Source organism: Cryptomeria japonica, chromosome 1, assembly GCF_030272615.1.
Source record: "Cryptomeria japonica chromosome 1, Sugi_1.0, whole genome shotgun sequence".
Taxonomy (NCBI): domain Eukaryota; kingdom Viridiplantae; phylum Streptophyta; class Pinopsida; order Cupressales; family Cupressaceae; genus Cryptomeria; species Cryptomeria japonica.
Genome location: NC_081405.1, coordinates 262,908,101 through 262,928,013, shown reverse-complemented (window position 1 = coordinate 262,928,013; position 19,913 = coordinate 262,908,101). Strand labels below are relative to the sequence as shown.

At 37.3% G+C, this 19,913-nt stretch overlaps 1 protein-coding gene across 3 annotated transcripts in view; it reads right to left on the bottom strand.

The window, feature by feature from the left end:
* The window catches only part of LOC131873922 (inositol polyphosphate multikinase alpha-like), a 233,511-nt gene that overhangs the window by 84,331 nt on the left and 129,267 nt on the right, over window positions 1–19,913 (bottom strand). For all 3 annotated transcript variants that reach the window (XM_059217098.1, XM_059217095.1, XM_059217097.1), the window contains one exon: window positions 13,173–13,220. In XM_059217098.1, the coding sequence (XP_059073081.1) occupies window positions 13,173–13,220 (48 nt within the window). The remainder of the gene's footprint in view (window positions 1–13,172; window positions 13,221–19,913) is intronic.

Genomic DNA, 19,913 nt, shown 5'->3' with positions numbered 1-19,913 from the left:
GAGCTCATCCAGGAGCAGGTCATTGATTTGCAGTATTGTCCTACAGCAGAGCAGGTTGCTGACATATTCACCAAACCTTTCACCGAGAGTAAGTTCCAGTAGTTGCGAGCTCTCTTGGGGGTGCGGGATGTGTCATTAGGGGGGGTCAGCTGACTTCTCCTTCCTCTCTTATGGGGGGGACTTTTTCCTCTTTGAGGTTTTGTCCTTCTTCTTTGAGAGTCTTTTGTACATTCATCTCTCTTTTGGTGGGGAGTTTTTTCCCACTGGGTTTTCTCCCTTTCTCCGTTTGTGAGAGATTGCATTGCATAGTTTTGCTTGCATTTGCATATTGTACATGGGTACCTATCATGGCCTCGTAGCCGGGACCCATCTTGCATTGTTGACTTGAGTCTTCATTCCCCTAAGTTGCACTTAAGGGGGGGTGTTGGTGTAAATAAATATTTATTTTGGATATTATTACACTTACTTAAGTTAACTTAGGATAATGCATCTCTTCGTAGTTTGGATTTGAGACACTTAAGGAAGTGTGCACATAGGGATAGAGCTTGTAGGAGAAATTCCACCTTTTGTGGTCTTATTTTGCTGTTACACTCCACATTCGGTGGGTCATCCACCTCTTGTGGAATATTATATTATTTCTCCTACCTACCCTTAGTATTTCTTACCTACCCTTGTTTCTCATTGAGCCACATGTCATATTTGTGTGCTCATACATCCATATGGCCTTGCCTATATAAGCAGGCCTATATTCATTGTATTGGTTAATCCAGTTGATCATTTTGCATATTGATGAGAATACAGTTTGTTCTTGTCATTCTATTGTCTCTTTTATGCTTTTCATTGTGCCCTTGATCTTGGCAAAATCCTACACATTGCATCTTTCCATACTTGCTGTTGAGAGGCTTCCTCAACACTGGAAGGTTCAATCTCAATAAGATTACACATCAATGCAACATAGCTAGAGAATCTTTGTGGTCTTTTACTTTCTCTAAATGTGCCTCTAGGAGCTGCAAATTGTTCTGCCTCTTGCATAGTGTTCCTTGCCCAAAGAGGTCTATTTCGAGTCACAACAATATCTCTAGGCCCATCAATAGTATCCAAAGGTTCAATTGGATCATCATTCACTTCAGGTTTTGTAGACTCCCTCTGAATCTCAGGAGCATGATCAACATCCATGTCTTGAGGAGTCTCATAATTTTCATCATCTATCTCCATGCATGACCCCTTTGATTTTCTGAATGCAACATCTTCCTCAAATGTGACATCCCTGCTTACTTCTATTCGCTTCTGACCAGGAATGTAAATATGGTAGGCTTTGGAGGTTCCATTGTAGCCCACAAATATCCCTCTGTTGCCAGAAGGTTCCAACTTCGTCCTTGGTGCAGGAGCACCCTTCCAGACTCCTCCTTTTTCTTTGTTTTGTTGGTTTTAGTCTTCTTAGAAGCCATTGTACATAAAATAATGAGCCATGTGCTCATAGGTCCTAGGTAGAGTCCTAGAGGTGATCTGAGGGGTCATAAGTCAAAGTTTGTGATGGCTTTGAAAATGGAGGTTGTGTGTGTCCTGGAGGTGTTTAGGAGTCCTTCATATCATGGTGGTGTCCTTAGGTTGGCCCATTGTGGGTCTAGGAGTCATGAAGAGCAACATTGGGAAAGTTGCTCAAAAGTTGCAAAAGTTGCATGACAACTTTTAAAAGTTGTCAAGCAACTTTTCCACCATGTTGTCAAAATTGTTAGGTTGGCGTGGACAACCCTAAATGTGGCACACCGACCGAGGTATGGGTAGTATAAGATGTTTTAAACCCTAAGTTAAAGGGTTGGTTGTCAGAGATTGTACGGCTCAAGCAAACTGTACTAACTGTGACTGTTTGTGAGTTACCAGTCTGTTTGCATGAAGTTACCGAGCAAGCAAATGGATTGATTTGTGATCAAACCTGTGTGGAATGTCTTCTTGAATGTATATAGCTTCATTTTGAGTGATTAGTTTATCTTTTTGTTTACCGGTAGAGTGTGTTTGTAAATAGTTTGTGAATTGCAGTTTTACTGTCCAGTGTTGAACCGGTTTGAGTAAATGAAGTCTTGACTCCATTCCCCGTTGTGGAACCACCATGAAACCATGGGGAATGGATGTGGAGACCTTGTAGCATAGTCTCAAGCAAGCAGGGCCCTTGGAAATGCAAGGAGGCCAAGCAAATGCCCATTCCTAGGCGAGACTGGACAGTGCCCGGTTAGGAATGGTTGTTGGTGCAGAGGTCTTGAAGAGCAAGGTTGAACAGAGGAGTATGCATCCTTTGGAGGAGGTGCAAAGGAGTGTGTGAAGCACCACTGGTGTGAAGGAGAAGTCTCCACCAATTCAGACAGGGAGGCCAAAACACAAAACATTCCCTATGACCCAGACAGATCCTAAAAACCCTCACAAAACCCTCAAAACCCTTAAAATCCACCAAGGACAGAGTACGGACACTAGGGGGCCTAAAACCTAGAAAATCCTTGAGTCTTTGCCAAATGAATGGCAGTGCTTTTTGGAAGATTGGGTTGTTTGTGCATCAGTTGTGAAAGGGAGCCCTAGAAGACCGGTTAGGAGGCCTAATTGGTCCTAATCCTTGTAGCCCTATTTTGTAGGAAAAACACAAAATGGTGAAAGCGGTAAGGGGTTAGAATCTTGAAACCTCTTGGGGGCTCTTGAATGGGTGGATAGACCATGAAATAGACCTGAAACAACCTTGCTAAGACCTTGGAAGGTGTGGAACAAGATTTGCCCTTATTAGCCATAGTAAGGGGTTTTGAGTCTCATGAGTAGGTGAGACCTTAGGAGCAGCAAAGCAACACATTGGTGGGTGGATTGGGCAAGGTCAGGGGATTCCTCAAGCAAAGGAAGTCCTAGAGACCCTAGGGTGTGAGGAGAACACCAGGTGATCCAAGGAAAGGGTCCAAGAGCATAGACTAGGCTAGTCTATCCCAAACCCCATCCCATCAGTCCTCTTGTCCTTGGGAATATGAACATACACAAGACAACCAAAGATACTCAGATGACTAATATCAGGCTTAATCCCTGAAAAGGCTTCTTCAGGAATCATATTTTGCAATATCTGGTGAGGACATCTATTCTGAACATATACTGTTGTTCTAGAGGCTTATGCCCACATAAAAGTCTGAAGGTCTTGATCATGAATCATAGCTTTTGCAGCTTCAACAATGGATATGTTCTTTCTTTCTACAACCCCATTTTGTTGAGGGTTATAAGGGACACAAAAATCCCTCTTGATCCCTGCCTCAATACAAAAATCATGAAAGCTACCCGAGGTGTACTCACCTCCATTATCAGACCTTAAAACTTAAATTCTCTTTCCAAATAAATTTTCTACTTGAGATTTAAACTCTTTAAACCTAAGGACTTCATCAGACTCTTTAGACCTTAAGAAATAAATCCAAGTCTTCCTAGAGTAGTCATCTATGAAAGTTACATAATACAAAAATCCACTTAGGGATGGAATTGACATTGGACCACATAAATCTGAATGTACAAGATCTAGAATTTCTTTAGACCTACTTTCACTGCTATGAAAAGGACTCTTAATAATTTTACCCATAGCACAACCTTTACAAGTACCATCATGTACATGATTAAGTTTAGGAATACCTTTTACCATCTTTTCTAGTGATGGAAGAGCCCTGAAATGAAGATGCCCAAGTCTTCTATGCCAAAGTTCGCTGGAACTGGAAGAATCATGAAGAAGAGCTTGGACTGGAAGAGTGGAAAGCTTATACAAACTCTCATGTCGATTTCCGATCACACGAGCAGTCTTGATGCTGGAGTTCTTTGGCCATGCTAGAACTCTTCCTTCAGAAAATGCAATTTGATAGCCCTTATCCTCCAAGGCTGAAATAGACACAAGGTTTCTCTTGATCCCCGACAAGAACAAAACATCACTTAGGTGAAGTGAGATTCCAGATTCTAGGTTTAGAGATGTAGCACCAAATCCTCTTACTGAATAGCGTGCATCATCTCCAATGATCACTTGAAGATTAGACTCCTCCACCAAATCTAAAAGGTGCTCTCGATAGTCAGTGATGTGTCTAGAGGCTCCACTATCAATCAACCAAGTATCACTATCTGTAGGAACATTGCTGGATAATGCTGATATGAAAAGAAAACCATTGGAGTTATCTTTTGCCTCCTTCTGAGATGAAACTTCATTGAAGTTTGCCCCATGATGCTTAGGTCTTGTCAAACAATCCCTTGCATGGTGACCAAACTTGTCACATCTAAAGCACTGGATGCGAGAGAGATCTTTCTTCTTCTTCTTTGAATCAGGTGCGAAATCTAATTTCTGATCTCTATTCCTTTTGAAGTTGCTCTTCTTCCAATTCTTTCCTTTCTTGGTAGATTGAGTGGCAAGAACATGAGTATCTTCGTTTTGAGAACTTTTGATAATTCCCCCAGCCACCAATCTTGATTCTTCTTGAATGCAATCCGCACGAAGTCGATCAAACTTAGGTAATTTGGATCTTCCACTTATGCTTTGGATAAATGGCTCCCATGAATGAGGAAGGCCATTCAAAGCCAGCATGACAGGGTCTTTATCAATCACTTGATCTCCAATTGCGCTTAGTTGATCTCTCGATTCTGAAATTTTCATGAAGCATGACATAACTGATTCTCTTTTTGCCATCTTTACTTGGTGGAGTTGTTGCCTCAATGCAAGAGCCCTACTTGCGTTGTTAATCTCATATAAACCTTCCAAGGTCTTGAACATATCTCTCACAGATGTCATCTTGGAGATGAGAGGCACCAAGTGATCCCTCACGGAGTCGATTAATATCTTCTTTGCTTTGACGGCATTTTTCTTAAATTGAAGCTGCTTCTCATGATCTTCAAGTTCAGATAAATCCTTTTCCTCCACAAATTGAAGATCATTTTCTTCAAGTGCAATGAGCACTCTAAACTTCCATGAGGTGAAGTTAGATGCGCCTTCAAGCCTATCCTCGACTTTAAGACCGTTCATTTTCGAGGCTTAGCAGATACTTCTTGAAGGAGAGAGAGGAGAGAATAATTAGCAGTTATAGGAAATCTGATCACGATCTTTCTTTCACCGTGGCTCTGATACCATGTTAAATTTTAGTGATTAGATTGGATAAGCAACAATTCACACAACTGCACAGAGTATACCCTATGAAAACCTTCCTTTTGAAGGTGAAAAACCCAGCAATGATAGATGTCTTTATTATCTTAATAGTCCCAATCGATTTTACAATGAATTTGCTTCACACTTGAAGCTAAGGGATGATACAAATTCACCCTTGATAGCAATAAGAAATCCGAACTACTGTATATCAGACTGTACAGATAAATTCCGCCTTCTATATGAGGATACATTGCTGTAGTATAAGATCAATCTACAGATGAAGATTATTACACAAATCGAGATTAATATGAAGTGTGGAATGAATACGATCTGCCTCAGAATAACCTCAAACTACAATGAAGAAGACACGAACTGCTGGAGATGATGATTGTGCTGATTCGATCTGCTTGTAGTTAGTGAATTCGATTGCCAAAGGAGATGGAATTCTTCGATCTATATACTCCACCATGTTAAGATCAAGCAACACGACTTATGCTAAAAGTCGGCTTCTTACCAATCAACACGACTCATTTAATAGTCATTTAAGAGTGAACGGGATTACATTTCGTTATAATATCAAATACAAAAATCGGCAAGAGTGAATATTAAATCGATACACATATAAATCAATCTCCTGAAATGTCTAAGGCCGGAAGGTCAATTAGACATTTAGTTTTTGCACTGTCGATTTAGAGAAGAATACTGACCGACGCTATAAACATCAACACTTGTAATAACTTCAGTCCTAGATGCTTTCTCTCGCCTTTTGTATCCCACCCAAGTTACCAACATGTTTTTGTCCAATTCTATGGATCTTCTGCAATTGTATGCTCTAGTGGTTGAACTTGCAGTCAATTACATTGATGATAGACTATTCCCATGCAACACCCTTAATGCTGCCATTCAAGAATATGACCCTCATTCAGGGAAAGCTTTAATTTGGGGATTGTTCCATAGAAAAGACTCGCTAAGGAATTTTGGGTTTTTAAGTGTGTACTCTGCAATGAAGAGATCATTACTCACCAAATATGATATGGAGCTAGATAAAGCCTTATCAATTCATAAATTGGATCTATGAGAACATCTTTGTCATAAAGTATCTGAGAATACCAATCCCTCATTCTGTTACCCACCCACCAAAAACATGAGTTGGCCTGCCCATATAATCTTATCTATAATGTTCAAGAAAATGGAGAGGTTGCAAAAGAACAGGTTTCCAATGGAGAGGTTGCAAACGAACAAACTCCTAACTCTGGTACGGGCATGGAGATTGGAGTGAAGGGTATAATGTTTTCCAATTTTGTTCCCTCAACACTTATTTTTTGCAAACGATTGTGTCCAGATGATATGCAGATCTTTTGTGAAGCACAAGACTTTTTGAAAAGGCAGAATTCTTTGCTCGCTAGGTAATGTTGCTGCAAACTCTTTACCCTAGGTCAGTTCAAACAACAATATGAATATTACGGCCAACAAATATAAGATATTTGTTTACAAATGCTTGAGGAATGGTTAGTTCCCCTCTGTTCATAGCGCTAATGATTATCTTAAAAAATGTTTTTTTTTTAGGTTTGATGTGAGGTAGAATATCCTAGAACTATAAGTCATACAAAGAAGATCACTCACATGAAGAAGTTCGAGTTGCACATCCAAGGCATGAAAGAAGGATATCACAACAAGAAAAACAAAGATTGCGCTCAATTTCAAGGAAGTGGATGATAGGCGTCTATAAAAGGATAGGAAAACATTCACACATCAAAAAGGAATACAAGAAGGTCATCAAAGAAGGTTAAGGAAGACAATACTTCAAGATTCAAAGATTGAGATTAGGAATACATCACAAGGAGGAAAATTTCCAAGTTAGAGTAAAGAAGAGTGAACATGATCAAGAAAGTTTTAGATGAGCAAGCTGAGAAGGCATCCTAGTCACCACCCTATAGTCAAAAGGTTCCACATCAGCATGTCTAGATGCAAAGCACCTAACTCATTTAATGGAGGCACAAACTTCAAGATACCCACCCCTGTTTTCTATTGGTTCACATTCAGTATTGAATCTAAATGTAATTTTCTCATTGACCAGAGGGAGTTGTTCTAACAAACCCTAATTAGGGTTTCCATCTTGTAATCTCGGCCATTGATTGTGAATCAATCTGAGCCACTCATTGTAAAGAGCTATCTATAAAAAGCTCAAACCTTCTCATTTGTAAGGGTTAATAAGGAATAGCACATTAATAGTTAGTAGTTCAAGAATAGTTTAGTAGTAGATAGCAGCTAGAGTAGAATAGGAAGAGAAGGCATAAATTGTTGCCAAATTTGTAAATAAACATCCTTTTCATCGAAGTTATGGTGGAATGTGTTGTTTCTTCTACAATTGCATGGTTTCTTGTTGGATTTTCATGTTAGATAATGATAATTAGAATGAAAGAACTTTGTGCATGATCAATCGTGAAATTCACATATCCATACTACTAGTGGTTTGTTGATTGTAGACTCACCTTGTGTAGTCAACTGGATCTATTTAGCCAAGCTTCACTTCAATTGCTACTTCTTCATTGACATGCATTGTCTTGATGGTGTCTATGCTTGATAATGATTTAAAAATCATCTAATTTCCTTAGAAGATTGCACTAAGATTTGTAGAGTTGTTGCTTTGCATGTCAAAGCAAGGCTTAGTGGAGTTTCACCAAAGATTATTCATTGTCTCTTGCATTCTTAGGAGTAGTGTAGTCTTCCTAAACCCATCTCTTTTGCTCTTTTTTTTCTCCAAGCTAGTAGTTATAATCTAAGTTCTAGCAAAATCCAAATGTTCAACATTCATTTATTCAAAGTAAGTCCCCTTGGATTACCAGCAATCACATCAACCATTGAGCTTATCCACGAGTCAAGACCTGACAGTAGAAACCTTGGAGTTGTCTCATTTGATCGCGAAGCATAGCATTTGAGAGACTTTATTCAAGAGAGGATAAGATACCTTAGTATTTTATTTTGTGTTTGATTGTGCATAAAAAACACATCAGCAAAGTTGTTATGCATTTGATTTATAGTTGAAGCTAACATATTTTCAAAAAATTTCACAATAATATTGGTCCTAAGATTACTTTGACTGATTTGATGCATTGCAACAAAGGTGTTAAAGAAAAAGTGACTGATTTTATTGGTAGATATAAACATCTGTATTCGCAAATTGCTTTTCCTGTGCCTAATCAAGATATTCACAGAATTTTTATTTCTAATTCGCAAAAAGACATTAGAGATAAACTTCTCTTTCCTGAGTTTACTTCCTTTCATCTCCCTACCTATTTATTATAGTTATTAGTGGTTAAAGCTTTAAAAAGAAAGATAACAAAGAAAAAGAAGAAAGAAAATTTACAAGTCTATACATAACTTTCTTAGTCTTCCCTTGCGGAACCAATATCCCATAATTAAGTAGTAGACTTTATTGGTTGGGGTTCCAAGTATATAGGGAGAAAACTTGTAAGAAAATATTGGATATTTATGAAACTAATAATTATCAAGGAGAAGCTAAAATTTTTTTTCTTAAATGTAACCTTAGAATCATATGAAATAATTTAGAGAATAATAGTTTCTGAAAGTTCTGAGCTACCATGTAACTACCTATAAACGCCTATGATGGAGGGAAGAATGAAAAATTTGTGTTGGTAGAAAGTGGTAGAACACATTTAGGCAAAACTGCCTAGATTGGAAAAGACATGCTGATGTAAGAAAGAAGAATTCAGTTCATTACAACATCTACAAGCAGTTGCAAAATACATGATATAAAATATTTGAAGCTGTCACAAGATTACAAAGAATTTTCACTGAATGGAACTATATAAATGCATCCCTTGGTAAACTGCGAAAAACATGCAAACCAAAACAAAAAGAGGATTTGGGTTTGATATCAATAAAGAACATCTATGTAGCTTTGAGAGAAAAGATGATATGGATAGCATATAAAGAAAAGGACATACTTTAGAACAGGTTGATTGGGAGGCAGTATTTGGGCAGCCAAGATACTTAAAGACAATTCACTTTAAAGTCTCTTCCATATGGTCATCAAGCATAAAATGTTTCGAGAAGATGTGTAATTTTCATTAAAGAGGACTTGAGATAGAATTCAATGGAGGATGACAAGGTTTCATTTTGGGATGATGCTGGGAGAGAATCGGTTCAACCCAAAATGAAAAGATTAAACTTTAAATTTGTATGAAAGACTTGGGATTCAAGAATAAAAACTGTTGCAATATTTAGAAGGGTAAGAAAATAAAAGCATCTGCAATGGGCCCAACATTTTAATAGAGAAATATTGTTATTTTGAAAAAAAATTCAAAATTATCTTCCATCAAATGTGAGAAGCGATGAGCTTATAGCAGACAAAACCAAATCATGAGACATTTCAATTAAAGAAGCATATGGAGATCTATTTCCAAAATTTGAATGGTAAGGAGGGCACTTCCAAGCTATAATGTGTGTTTCAAACATGAACTTCCAAAGGAAAATTCCTTTCTATGGTTAGCAATTTCAAATAAAACACTAACAGACAATGCTCTCGCCCATAGTTAATTTCAAGCCCCTTCAGGATATCCTTAAAGCAAAGGCAACTCAAATATGTAAACCATACATTGTAAGATGGCATGTGAGATTTAAGAAATATTATTTACAATAAACAAAAGTAGGAATAGCTGACTCGAAATTAGTAAGAGAGTGTATGTGAGAAGTGACCAAGAAGTCTTCAACATGGGATTTTGAAGGCAATTTGGACTCTAACTCTAACCACTATAACTTGGAAAATACAATTGGAAAAGAACTCCTGAACTTTTGGAGGGATGAAAAATCCAGTGTTGAGGATATGGAGCAGGGTACAGTATTTCAAATTTCAAACCAAATAAGCCATCTAAGAAAGATGAGGAAATTCTAAAATGATGAAAGATAATTAAGATAACTACTTGGTGCAGGAGCACCTAGCACAGAAGGTCATTTTGAGTTCAATATGGTATAAGCATAGGGTCTTTAGTATGTTTATGTTTATGTTTTTGTCACAAATAATGTCATGGAAGACCATTCTTGATGAAATCAGGGTCCTTAAGACCATTATGTAGTGTTTTGAGTTCTATGGGAGTTATGTTGACAAAAAATTGTCAAAATTGTCAATATAGTGCAAATGTGTACCAAGATGACAAACGAAGTGTTCAATCATGTTTGAAGGTCTTTTGGGCCTCCTTGAATCTATTTCTAATAGTTTGAGGTCATAAGGGTCTTAATTTAGGTGCATGGTCAGTTTTGGTTAAAAATTGTCATTATTGACAAAAGTTGTCAATGCAACTTTGAGGAACAACATTAGTCATTTAATAAATCTTGTTAGGTAAGATTTGAAATACAGTTATAGCCATTTTAGGAGGCTTGGAAGCCATTTAAATAGCCCTATCCTCGACCAAGATGGGGGTTGGATGATGTAATGAAGAAAAATCAATAAAATTCTGAGTTTTTCCGTGCATTTTTCACTGTTCTTTGGACGTTACAGTCTGTTTTCCATCATTGTTCATTGTGAAATTCTTCTTGTGGGTATTCTAAACCTATTGTGCATGAGAGAACAATGAATCCTTGAGCTTTTTCCTTTAGTTTCATTCAATTCCATTTTGGTTTGAGCAAGTTATCATAGCTTTTCTAAAAACCGTCACAAACCCTTGCTAGGGTATCCAGTGGCATTAAAATAATGTATTTTTTGTCATCCCATCATTAAAAACTCATACTTGGATGGGATGATCCTTGTAAATATGTATTTTCATTTCTTTTTCCTTGCACAGCTCTACGATGTTCATGGCATGTGCTAGGAGTGACACAAAGCCTGATTTTTGTGTCTCAGTCTGGTAAAGACAGCAAATTAATGGTGCATGGGTGGTGTGAGTGAAAAGTTGGACCTTGAAAGGCTAAAGGAAGGTAGTGAGTGGTGCAGAGGATTAGTGCAGACCCTTCACAAGATATTATGGCCCTTGGGTAGGCCAAATCATCGAGAACTTTATGACTGTCCCTAGACAGTGCTTGGCTGCTACAAAATAACCAATGAATTGGAGAATGTTTGATTACCAAAGTCAAGGGGGGGTGATTGCCCTGTGATTTATGTTTGAGAAGGGAGTAGGGAGACCCTAAACAATCTCTAGAAGTGTTGAAGGATTTAAGAAGAGAAGGTAAGCCATGTGCATATGACTGTCACCACTGTCTTCATGATCACAGTCCTAGTTACCAGTCACCGATATGCTGCGATAATGACTTTGTGAAGCCTTTCAGTGTTGTAAAAGCCAATGTTAAGGTGTGTCAAACATGTATAATGTCTTCCTAATAAATCTCAAAGGATTCTAGGGCTTAAGGACCTTAGGTGTGCATTTGTTCACCAAACAACTCATCCTCATTACAAGAGTCAGGTTGGTATCAAAAGGGTTGTGGGAGTCAAATTCAGTTAGGAGTCATTGTTGGTTTGTCATTATGATTTCTATTTGTTCCAAAGGTGTCTCAATGGAGAGTGGAGGTCTTGGATCCATGGAGTGTTTGTTGTGTCCTTGAAGCCTTGTGATAACCTAGTAGGCTTGAGAAGGCTCTTAAGAGCTTGTGAAGAGTGCAGATGGTAAGTTGGCTGGGAATCAACCATTGATTGAATCTATGCCTTGTAAGGGTTTCAAAATGTCAGGGAACCTATCCTTGAGTGGGAAATCCCTCTAGAGTACTTGAGTAGGTGAGTAGGGAGAAAGAACTCCCCTGTGGAAGTTTGCCCCAAGCCAAGGAAGATTGTGGGAGTGTATTTTGTGGTTTGCTTTGCATCACTACTAAAGGGTTTGGTCACAATAAACTGAAAATGCATAAAGATGTTGGAAAAAAACCCCTTTAAAAGGGTTAAACTCAATTTTGATGTAACCATGAAAGGAAAACTAGGATTAGCAAGAGTGGGAGGAATTTTTAGAGATGAAGATGGACAGCCTCTGTTAATTTTTCTGATTCACTTGGGAACAAATACAATAAAAAAATATGGAATCAATGTCTCAATAAGAAGGAATTGGTCTAGATAAGGAATGCAAAAGGCAGAAACTTAAGGTGGATTGTGACTCAACATTAATTATTGAAGCGATCATAAATGAGCAAGGCATTGACTGGAAAACAAAAAATATCATTCAAGAAATTAAGATGGGAATCAAGAAATTCAATATCTCACACCAACACATTCAGGAGAACAGGAAACATAATGGCAGATTTAGTGACCTGCTAGGGGATGAAAATATTGGAGAAGATGGTGTTATTCTCATCCTTTTACCTCCACTGTATTTAAGCTGATACTAGAAGAGTGTGGTAAAGAAAAATTTGGAAAAATTGAAATCAAAAAGAGGAAAGACTTGTGACTAAAAATTTGTTTTTATCTTAACTAATTAGTGTTTTTTAATGTTTGAATCAAACAACAGAGGCTGACTAAAGATGAAATGTGATGAATAAATGAGAAAAGTAAATAGCTTTTGTTTTTGCAAACCTACTCATGTTTGGAATATGCTTGGAGATGAAAAGGGAGATATCCAATAGGTACAAATGCCGATACTTGAATTTGATTCTAGAAATTTATGTATATGCCACATAGAGCCCAAAGACAACCCTCAATATCTCCAATAATTTTAGACAATTGTATATTACCATGTTTCTCTCATATATTTAAATATGAAGCACTAAGGGTACAAAAGGTGTATCCAGTATCCAAGAGAAAAACTTTTCAAAAATGACATCTACTTTGTTGTGGAAGATCGAGTCCAGATTTCGAACTAAAATGAAGTCTCTCAACTTATTAAGCCAACAACGTATTTTAACCAGAACCAAAAGGATGTACTTTTAGTGGGCCACTTATGACCAAAACCAATCATCGATATTGATGTATACAAGATTAACAGATTGTGTGACTTTAGATACAAGAGTATATTAAACTCAGTCAGGAACACAGACTTTGTACATTAAAGTGAATAGAGGATGCTTCAGTCAAAAGGCTGCCTCTAATTAATGAAACGAAGCATTTTTTCAATACCTTCAGCATAGTGTCCAGCAACCTGGTTTATAGGAGGACAAAGCAGACCTATTCAAAAGAAAATACAAATTACATTAAGAGTATAAAGGAGATAATAAATCTGGTTCATTTTTTCAAATTTAAATAGCTTTCTAAAAACATTTTCCAAACTAGCTAGTTTGCTATTTTGACTGTATGAGAATTTGAATGACCTCCTCTACCCATTAGCATTCCACTTGAGTCTTATCAACTATTTTCAAAAATAAATTAATAAAAATCAATGATACGTAAATGATTACAATCTAATATATAGCCAAACTATAAGAAAATTTAGACTCAATTCATGAATAACGCTGTATGGCATTCGATCTTAAGAGGAGAGTGCTGTGAAATTCCCTTCTTTTTCGAAATATATTTTGATATGGAAAATGAGCATGATTTCTCAAATGCATCCAAAAAATAATTTAATATGTTGAAGTTTTGAACCCTTAGTTGACAGTAGTATCAAACAGCATTTCATTTTATACATGCAGACTATAAGGATGCAATCCTCTTGCAAATTGTGTCATTTGCAAATAATGGAGCCAAAGGGACTCGGCATTTTCCATTGATATCATTTCACATAATGCATAGAACAACTTTACATATCTAGTCTAAGTCAGTATGGCTATTTTTAACATGTGCTTTTGGAGTTGATCTGTAATTGGTTATTCTAGGTATTAGCTAAATTCATCACATATTTCTGTTAAAATAGATAGATGAAAAAAAATGTATGAAGCAGAAATCAACACTTCTTAACTTTCTGTTTAAGGTAAACTGTAAAATAACTACAGAAATAATAACATGAACTTAATTAATCAAGTTTCACAAATGAAATAGAAGAATTTATGTTGAGAGTCAGAGAATTCCTATGGAGTAGAAAAAACTTCAGCAAATGGGAACTTTAATATTCATTCCAGCACACTCTTATAGACAAACAAGGATCTTCACTTACTATTGGACAACCTGCACTGCATCTTCATATTACAAAACGACTACATGAGTTTCCATTTCTTCCAACCGCATTCCTTTTATCCTTAGAAATACTTCTAAGAATATTTGTTTTTGCTTCTCCTGTAAGTCTTTCATAGGCTGTAACAACCCATGCTGCTTTTTCCTTTTGCAATATAAAGAGGAATATGCAATGTCTTTATACAAATTCCAAAGTGGGCAACGTGAGTGCATACAGTGGTTCCGACCACACAACTATTCTAAAATGGATGCAAGTACAAATGATATGGCAGCAAGCCAACCAGAATATGAAAGCAGTAGAGTCAACTGAATCAAAACCTCTTAGGCAGATTGTATTCATGCACCGTAAGCCATTGGCACAATGTCTAAGCTTGACTCAAACCAAGTTGGTTGATAATGCCAACTTCTTCAATGCCAAAACAAGCTGAATGAAATCTTATGGTGATTGGTAATAAACCAATCCACTCTGACATATGAAATGCATACAAAGAAAGGCGTTGGTGGTACTATTATTCAAGGTTTAAAGGATTAATTGAAATGTATTAAAAATTAAGAATTGATGAAGTAAACTACTGTTATTAAATTGATATAAAGTTTTGATTATAAAATCAGATTACTGCAATATCTAGAATAAGGACAATTAACATTGATAAACAATAAATCATGTACCCAACTGAAGAATACCTTATAAGGATGATGTAAGGGGCTGATGCAGGTCTGATAACACTCTGATACTGTTGTCACATTGTCAAATCAGGTTTGATACAAACTGAAACACACTGCAAACACTAATATATTGTAATGTCCCATTTTCGGTCACTACAGCATTCCAGTTAGCTTCGGGCTTCTTGGTGCTTACCAACCTTGTCAAAAGGGATGCTTGTGTTTGGCAGTGAGTTTTGTTGGTCTGAAGGACTCCGATAACATTTTCCAAAGTGAATTTTGGCTTCTAGTACATTCTCAAATATTTTTGGAGAGAGCATCTATTTATAGTAATGTTGTCATTTTATGGCACCCTTGGTCCATCAATGAGAACCAATCGGAGATATGTTCTATGGACCAATTCTGCCCTAGTTGATCAAGCTCCAAGTTAGGGAATCAAGAAAATGCTCAAGTGTTCTTTCATCATGAGGCCAACTTTGGGCCTTCCCCCTTCATCCTTGCATCTTGCCTTCAGTACCTCGGGTTCCGATGACCAACTCTCCTTCCATCAAAGGATGTCGAATTTTGGGATTTGGAGAACTAGTCTAACCCTCACCCTTTTGGTAAGAATTAGACTGTTTCCCCCAAACCCCGAAATCCAAAATTCCCTTCCTATCAGATTTCAAGATTCAAGGAACCAATCTAACCCTTACCCTTTTGGCGAGACTCAGATAGTTTCCTTGAACCCCGAAATCCAAAATTCCCTTCCTTGTCGGATTTCGGGATTCAAGGAACCAGTCTAACCCTTACCCTTTTGGTAAACACATTAGACCAATTCCTCGAACCCTAAAATTTGAAATTCCCTTCCTTGTTGGATTTTAGGATTTGGGGAACCAATCTAACCCTTACCTTTTTGGTAAGAGTTAGCCTGTCTCCCCGAACCTTGAAACCCGATAACCTTCTCTTAACTCCCTTTCATTCCTCAAGTCTTTTGGACTTCAAGGTCCCCGACTCCTCATCCTTAGCAATGTTTACCCAAAGGCCCAACGTCCGATCTCCAATGACCAACAACACTTCCATATGGCGTTATCAACACTCAAGGATCTTAATGCTTCACCAACTCTTGCAACTTGTCTATGTTTATTCATGGAGCTATAGGGGCACATTTATTGTATTTTGTTGGTTACCATCAAGTGGAGTCCAAGGCCATGCCTATTTATGGTTGCTTGATGGGATTCATGTAAGGTCTACGTACTCCAACCTTGGATTGTCAAGCAATCCACCTTCTAGAAGTACTTTTCTTCTTGGGTTTGCCTTATCAAGGTATGGCCTTGTTTCTTGCACGCACACTCCTGTTAGACCTAGCCACTTCCCAGACTGACGTTCTCCTGTACACGCCAGAGTCGGGGTCTCCCCTCTTTGACCATTAGTTTCTTCTCTATGACCAATTTTCTATAAATAGGTTGTTAAGCCTCACTGTAAAAGGTTCTCTCCCTGCTAGCTTGAGCTAGCTCTTTCAATTCCCTTGACGATATGTATATTTTCTTGCATTTTTGCAACTATAAGTTTGGCCATTTGTAAGAATCCTCACTAATTTTGATTCCAAATTTAGTTACAAAACACAAAGCTAGGCATTTAATCGAACACTTGTATGGCCACAACACTCATAAACAACCAAGGATTCTTAAAAAATGTTACATCAAACATCTCTCCGACTTCCTTCGACAGCAAAGTACTCTTACTAAACTGAACTGAACTGAAGCTTCCTTACAAAACATCATTGCTGAGAACATTTGATCAAACACTAGTGGAATATAACCTTCAGAATCAATCATTTTATTACCAAAGAATTCTATCATACACTTTGCAGTCTTTTCACTATTTTTGACAAACAACAAGGAACTAGAAATGGTATGTAATAAGAGAAATTATAATGGCATTGTTTGCACCTGGGAGCTGCAATTTCCTTAGCCTTGATCATACATCTCAAAATCTGCCTTCTCAGAAGAAATACCTGTTCAAAGATCCCATTGTAATGCTCAGGTAATGTCATTCTGCTTTTCCTTGTTGTGTGGGTCTAGAGATCATGTCATCTTCTCACCCCTGTTGTCCCAAGTTAAGAGCCAATGAAACACTAGCGTGCCTTGTCCCCAGTCTGCCTCATTTAATGATTGAACCTATGCCGGTGATGATATGCAATAGCTCCAGATAACGTTTTCTTGATCATTGTGAATAGTATTATAACTGCAGATCGATTTGCTTTAGCAGAGGGGTTGACTCATATGATCAATACAATTGTTATGCATTCTTATTCATGCCTTGCCAAGGAAATCCATTAAACAAGATGAAGATTTCGAACCTCCTATAAGCTTCCAATCAAAATACTTCAAATCTATCAAATATCTCCATTATTAATTTCCAAACTCTGCAAATAAGTTCAATTGGTGAACTCTCTGTGAATCCACTCCTCATGGAAGATTGGGTTTCCATCAATTGGTGGAGTCTCTTGGGCATCTTGGAGTGATATGATCTAGGCTTGGATATCCAATACTTGTTGTTGATTTCCAATCATTTCTTGAGGTCTTCGTCATATATCATTTGTGCTCCCTCCTTGTTTTTGTAGATCATATTGTTGTATTTAGGTATATTGAATGCTTCATTGATGGCTGCCTCTGATAGTTACGCCAATATCTTGCCATCCGGAGCCACTATTTGCCTTGACTCAGTGTTGCAGTGCCTTGCACACTCACCTATTAGCTCATTGCATTGAATAGCCTTAGCAAAGCCAGCTGCTTGTACTATGTCATTCTTGATCATCTTCCTTGACACACCAGATAAATTGCTCTTGTAGAGCGGTCCTCAGAACTTCTCCATGTTGAACTTCCCAAGATTGATGTCTGCAACATTCACCCATTGTGAAACGATACTCAATTCTGGAAGCATGCCTTTTGAATCCTCCTTGATTTGCGTTTGCCTAGATACTCCTGGTCTTTGGGGCTGCCATCTATCTCCGGCAAGTTCAATGGCTTAAGTTACAATATTGAAAGGATACTTAAGGTGAAAAATATGGAAACTCAGTAGCAAAGAGAATAGTTTGATTCTGGAAATCTGATAGTTGACATAAAATCTAATAAATTACTCTGATTTCAGCCTCAAATTCATACCCTCACCCTTTATTAGATTCAGATTTTACTTGATCGTGATTTAATGCAATTTCAACAACAATAGAAACTAAATTCAATAATTGAAGGCCTAGAAATGAATCGCCTGCAATGAATCCCGATTAATGTAAATATGATATCCTGATACCTTATTCTTGTCAAATACACAACAATTTTAATTATTAATAAATAAATAATTATTAATTATTATTTAATTATTATTCAATTTTTATATATATATCACGTTTTAATCAAATGCTACAAATAACATGAGGGACAAATAATAATTAATTATTATTTAATTATTATTCATTTTTTATGTATATATCACCTTTTAATCAAATGCTACAAATAACATGAGGGACAAATAATAATTAATAAATAAAGGATAAATCTTGGTAAATATTAATTAATAATGATGAAACAAATAAATAAGAAAGTGAACCCTAATTTATTAAGGATAAACCAATAATGTTAAGGATAGCGTTGGAGCCAATAATGAATTAAATTAAAAAAAACAAAAGAGAAACCTTAAGTCACGAAAGGATTAAACTAATATAGGCAAAATATATATTAGTCACGCACAGGAGTCACGCCCCTTGACGGGAACCAAGCCAAATACATAAGACCACGGGGTTGCGTTGAGCAAGGAGGGGGATACGAAGAAGGATAGCCACATTGGAAGCAAAATCGTGGAAGGAGGGAAGCGTACCCAGCATATCCAGGATACACCTCCAGCAAGTAATCGGTAATTGGTTCACCCTAAACCATAGTAAATATTTCATAAATAATGCCGTAGGATTCAAATCATACTGCAAGATAGACTTAAATAGAATAGCCGATAAATAACAAAGATACATTCAAAATTAGCATCATAGAGATGCACCCAGAATTGAAATAACATTTCTAGAAACAGAGATACATTCAAGATTATATTATAATAGCAATATATTAGTGACGTTAAAAAAACAAATTACCATAAGATTGTAGAGATACACTCAGAATTAAAACAGAGGAAATAGAGATTGCTTCAGAGGAAATTTACAGAGCTAGGAATCATTGAGGCATTTTAGAGCAAAGTTGAATGCCCCGATTCCAAGGGGAATCCAGAGAGAGATTCATAGGGAATCTCTTAGAGACAATATATATATCGTAGAGATTAATCATATGCATATGTTAGAGCCAGAGAGGCTTGAGCAGGGGTGGGATCTCTGCCAAGCTTGAGAGCATTAATGACTTCACTCATTAATAGAGATCCCAAATAGAGACCTTAGGAGGACGACATCTTGGACTGCTCCTAACTGAGAAATGTTTCTCAATAGAGGGTTGGGTCAATCCAGGCAAGGTCCAACTAAGTATTGTATCCTTTTTATAGATAACAATAAATTAGTTTAGCATTAATTGTTAAATATGTAGAATAACATATCGCAGTCTTTCTTGTATAATTGCGCAAATAAATATATATATGTTTAATTACCTTTCATATTGTTTGTATACTAACGTTTGTTTGCAGGACTTGGACGCCTAATAATCCAATCCCCAACTGGGAACATTACACCTAAGGCAACCTTAATGTTCAAAAACCTACATGTCTGATCCAAACCTGCACTTACAGAAGTTGACCTAAATCAGGTCTTTAATTTTTTTATTTTATTTTACTCTAGAGGTATCCCCGCGACCCAACCCGACACCCAACTTGCCTTACCTTGGACTTACTTACTGCCAAGTTGGGGACAGGAAGGAGCAAGCTAAGGCGAGACTAGTCCTCTAGGATGTACGCAGCCGCCCGCAACCCACGTACATCGGGCGAACCCGAGACCAATGGGGAGCAAACCCACGGCCCAAGCCAACTCCGCTACTCGTGCGGACTAAATCAGGTCTTTAAATTAATGAAATAGCTCCACAAATCGCAAGAAATCAGACCTTTCTAAGCTTTGATTGATAATTA